At 48.2% G+C, this 3,962-nt stretch overlaps 1 protein-coding gene across 2 annotated transcripts in view; it reads right to left on the bottom strand.

Moving 5' to 3' along the window:
• The window catches only part of LOC126494850 (H-2 class II histocompatibility antigen, E-D beta chain-like), a 65,588-nt gene extending 62,364 nt beyond the window's left edge, over nucleotides 1-3,224 (bottom strand). For both annotated transcript variants that reach the window (XM_050132297.1, XM_050132293.1), the window contains exon 1: nucleotides 3,090-3,224. In XM_050132297.1, coding sequence (XP_049988254.1) covers nucleotides 3,090-3,189 — 100 coding nt within the window. In that variant the 5' untranslated portion in view covers nucleotides 3,190-3,224. The remainder of the gene's footprint in view (nucleotides 1-3,089) is intronic.
• Between the last annotated feature and the right edge of the window lie 738 nt (nucleotides 3,225-3,962).

Genomic DNA, 3,962 nt, shown 5'->3' with positions numbered 1-3,962 from the left:
CCACAGCTGCCCCACCTGGAGCTGAGCAGGAAGCCAGCACTCACCACTCCTTCCATCCCTCATGATCTTGGTTCTTCCATAAACACAGCAGAAGGAACAGGATATCTCCCTCAGTGCTGACCTGATCTGACCTGTGCTGTCCCAGGGATCCACAGAGGGAAAGCAGAGGCTGGACCCTCCACTTTGGAGCTTAAATTGTGAGAGTGAGGAACAAATCGGAGAGGGGGTGGAGTTCCAGTAATGGAGATGAGTGACAGGAGGGGACAGCGAAGACCTCTGGAGAATGACAGGGAAGATGTGTCACAGATGGAGCAGAAGAAGAGGGTGGGGACTGTCAGTGTCAGGGGAGGGGGCGCATCTCAGCTGAGACAACACCTCCTGCAACCTGAGTTCATGATCAACAGTGCACAGGGCGTGAGGGTGGTGGTGGGGGGGATGAGAGTGGGGTCAAGAGGAGCTAAACTCAGAAGCTGTGGGGTTGACGGGAACTTCTGGAAACTACTGGAGAAGTTTGTGGAAATGAAAACCATGATCCCGACACTGACCCACAATTCCATTATCTAAATTACAGATCCAGAGAATTCACAAGCCAGATCTTTTAAAATCAGATGCCAAGTATGACCCCAGGGACAGGTGAGGGTGTCAGTCGGTCACATGAGCATCAGTAGTTTCAATAGGGACGGGGCAAGACAATCAGATGTATAGTTTTTCTTTTCATACTTAATCTAGCTCAGAAAATGTAGAAGAGACCTGTTAACAGTAACTCAAATACATGTGAGCACCAGACATCATCATGTCCCCAAATACACAGAAAGATGAAGAAGTTCAGGGCATTTTGTGGGACAATACCCGTGGCGGTCATCACTCCTCAGGGCTGTGAGAGAAAAACGGCTGAGAGTTTCAGAGATGGAATTTATTTCTGATCTCGGTGTTTTGAGACGTCACTGATTAGAATGAAGGGTATGATTTATATTTTACAAAATAGAGGAAAAATGACAGTTTCAGAAGAGTTAGCTTGATGGGACAGGAGAGACGGCTCAGTGGTTAAGAGCACTGGCTGCTTTCCCAGAGGTCATGAGTTTAAGTACCAGCATCACATGGTGGCTCACAACCATCTACAGTGGGATCTGATGCCCTCTTCTGGCATAAAGGTATAGATGCAGATAGAGTCTTCCTACATTAATAAATAAATAAATCTTCAAAAGAAGAATAGTCTGTGTGAAGGACAATTGAAATTACCCGGCGAGTGAGCACAAAGCACGAAGCATGCAACAAACCTGATTAAGAGTTTATTAGAGACACGTGAAGAGGCCCGGTGAAGTCGGTGTGCGTCCAGCCTTTACAGGCTGCCTACCACATGTGCACAGGTGGCTGACATAGCAATGTCATATACAGATGACGAAGCTCATGAATGCATGGCGAGGGTTGACGTAGCTGCGTCATACATAGGTGATGCAACCATACCACGTATAGGTCACGCAGGGCCTTTTAAGGTCCCCGGGGGTGACTAAGTATTTTGCCTGAGCACTTCTCTGCACACGCCCTGGAACCTGGAAGTGCCAGCCACGCTGTGTGGCAAGAATTGTAACTAATGATTTCAGCCGCAATAAGGCTGATACTTCTGGGTTTTAGGGTCCATGCTTGTGCAGAGAAGCCCTCAGGCAGAAGTGCCTAATGTTCCCCGGGGGTGTTAAAGGGCCCTGCGTGACCCACATGCATGGTGGATTACATCATCCACATATGAATCAGCTGCACACTGACTTCCTCAGGCCTGTAACACTCCCTCTAATAAACTCCTAAGCAGGTTTGTTGCGTGTTCCGTGTTTCCTTCTCACTCACGCCAGGTAATTTCAATAACAACAATAATGCCAGGGTAGGAGCCTGTTCTGTGGAGTGGAACAAGGAGGTAAGAGGCCGCATGAAAGCTTCTGCGTCCCTTGATGCCTGAGATAACACAGAGAGGAAGCACACAGCGAACAGCAGCCCCTAGTGCTCTACACGGCCATCCCTCCCAATCCCTAAACATCTCTATGGAAACCATCCTCCCTTCCCCATTTTCATCAGTTAAAGCAGAGAGGACTCGGATGGCTCGGCCACAGTCCCAGCATTTGGGGTCACATCTTAGGAGTGCCAATAACCCCATCTTTCATATCCCCATAAGCAGAGCCCACACTTTGATTTTTCTCTGTGTGGTATAGGTATGGGTCGTGAATCTGGAAGTGATCACAAGATGCAAAGAGGACTCAGGTCCTTTCCATGGGCTCAGGACAGAGAATGTAGGAGGAAGTGAAATGCAGATAGATTCAAATCACAAACATTAAATGGGCTCTAACCTGCCCCGGGTTCTCAGAAGAGGCCTCACAGACTTTGAGACAGCTCACACAGCCCATGCTCCTAAGGCTGCCTTAGCTGCCCTGTGCTCCCGAGTAGAATGGGAACTAACGCATTACCCATCAGGGTCCCCATGCAGGAGCAGGCTGCACAGACACTGGAGTCAGGGAGAGAGAAAGACAGAGCCCTGGGCTCACCCTCCCAGGTGCCCAGGCAGAGGCATCATGGCCTGCAGAGGATGCACAGGGATCATCTCCGGGATACACGTCCTTTCCCCTAACTCTGTGACATTTCCAGAGAAACCTTTGATTACTTCAGTATTTGACTGTTTTTAACTTAAAAAAAAAAAAAAAACAGAAACATACATACAACATAGAATACAAACACACACATGAAGTTCTATTTTTAAAGAGAATCCTCTTTGTCTGGCATAGCTCAACACAATGAGGACAAGCCCTGTGCAGGGGTTGATTTAACACCATGATAATCAGTCCCCTCCAGGCCTGAGGACTGTGATACAGGCTGCAGATGCTCCAGGAAGAAACTTGAAAGCAGTGGCTGATACGTGGGGCCTCTCACACAGATCTGAGAGCACAGGCATCCGGGCTTCCATTTGAGGAAACAATTTGGATTTCATGTGAGGACTGTGGGTGGTCACAGAAAATACCAATAGATTCAAGGGGCTTGACCTGGACAGTGAGAAGTCGTCCCCTTCCTCCCCCGCCCCCAGCAGCTCAGCACCTGAGGTGTGCACTTACGTCGGGGGTCCCTGACCAAAGCCACGGGAGGGCTCAGCACCATCAGTGTCAGGACCACAGCTGCCACCCAGGGGCCTCTGGGGAGCCACAGACACACCATGCTGGAGGAGAGGAGTGACCTGAATAAGAGGAGCAGACAAGCTCACAAAGTAGAAACTGCCTAGTCTCTTTATCCATTGCCAGAACAGTAAGAACCAACGGAACCACTTCTCTGGTTCTGATTGGGTAAAGTCAGTGTGAGTAACCAATCAGCAGCAGAGGAGACCAGCATCATCAGTTGCTGGTTACAGATTCAGAAAGAGGGTCCCCTTATGAAACTTGCAATGCACTCCAATAAAAGATGGAAGGAACATGAGGAGGGGAGGGACTGGGAAATGGGATTGGTATGTAAAACGAGGAAAAAAGTGTTCTTTTTAAAAAAAAAAAGATTAAGTAATTAAGTAAATAAATAAATAAATGGAATTTTAAAAAAGACACTCAACCTGATCTGGAGATCCAAACCTCCAACCCCAGCACTTGGGAGGCAGAGGCAGCTGGGTCTCTGAGTTGGAGGTCAGACTGGTCTAAATTGGAAAAGCCTGCCTCAAACAAACCAACAACAACAAAAAATCAAACTAAGGACAGTTATTTTTTGAGGGGAGGAGGCAGGGTGTGGCTTGGTTGGTAGTTCATTCCCTGCTCTCTGTCCCCGTGGATGTCCCCACATCCGTGTGTATGTAACAGTGAGAACTGGACTCAGTGGGTTGGCAATTTTTTGAAAAGTGAAAATGGAGTTGGGAGAAAGACATGTTGGAGGGTTCCAGGGAAAGCTGGAAGGAGGTGGCGGCAGCGAATAGAATCTAAATACATTGTATACATGTGTAACTTCTTCAA

Source organism: Alexandromys fortis, unplaced genomic scaffold, assembly GCF_014885135.2.
Source record: "Alexandromys fortis isolate MF-2015 unplaced genomic scaffold, M_Fortis_MF-2015_v1.1 scaffold_420, whole genome shotgun sequence".
In the NCBI taxonomy this organism is placed as follows: domain Eukaryota; kingdom Metazoa; phylum Chordata; class Mammalia; order Rodentia; family Cricetidae; genus Alexandromys; species Alexandromys fortis.
This window is presented reverse-complemented; position numbering and strand designations above follow the sequence as displayed.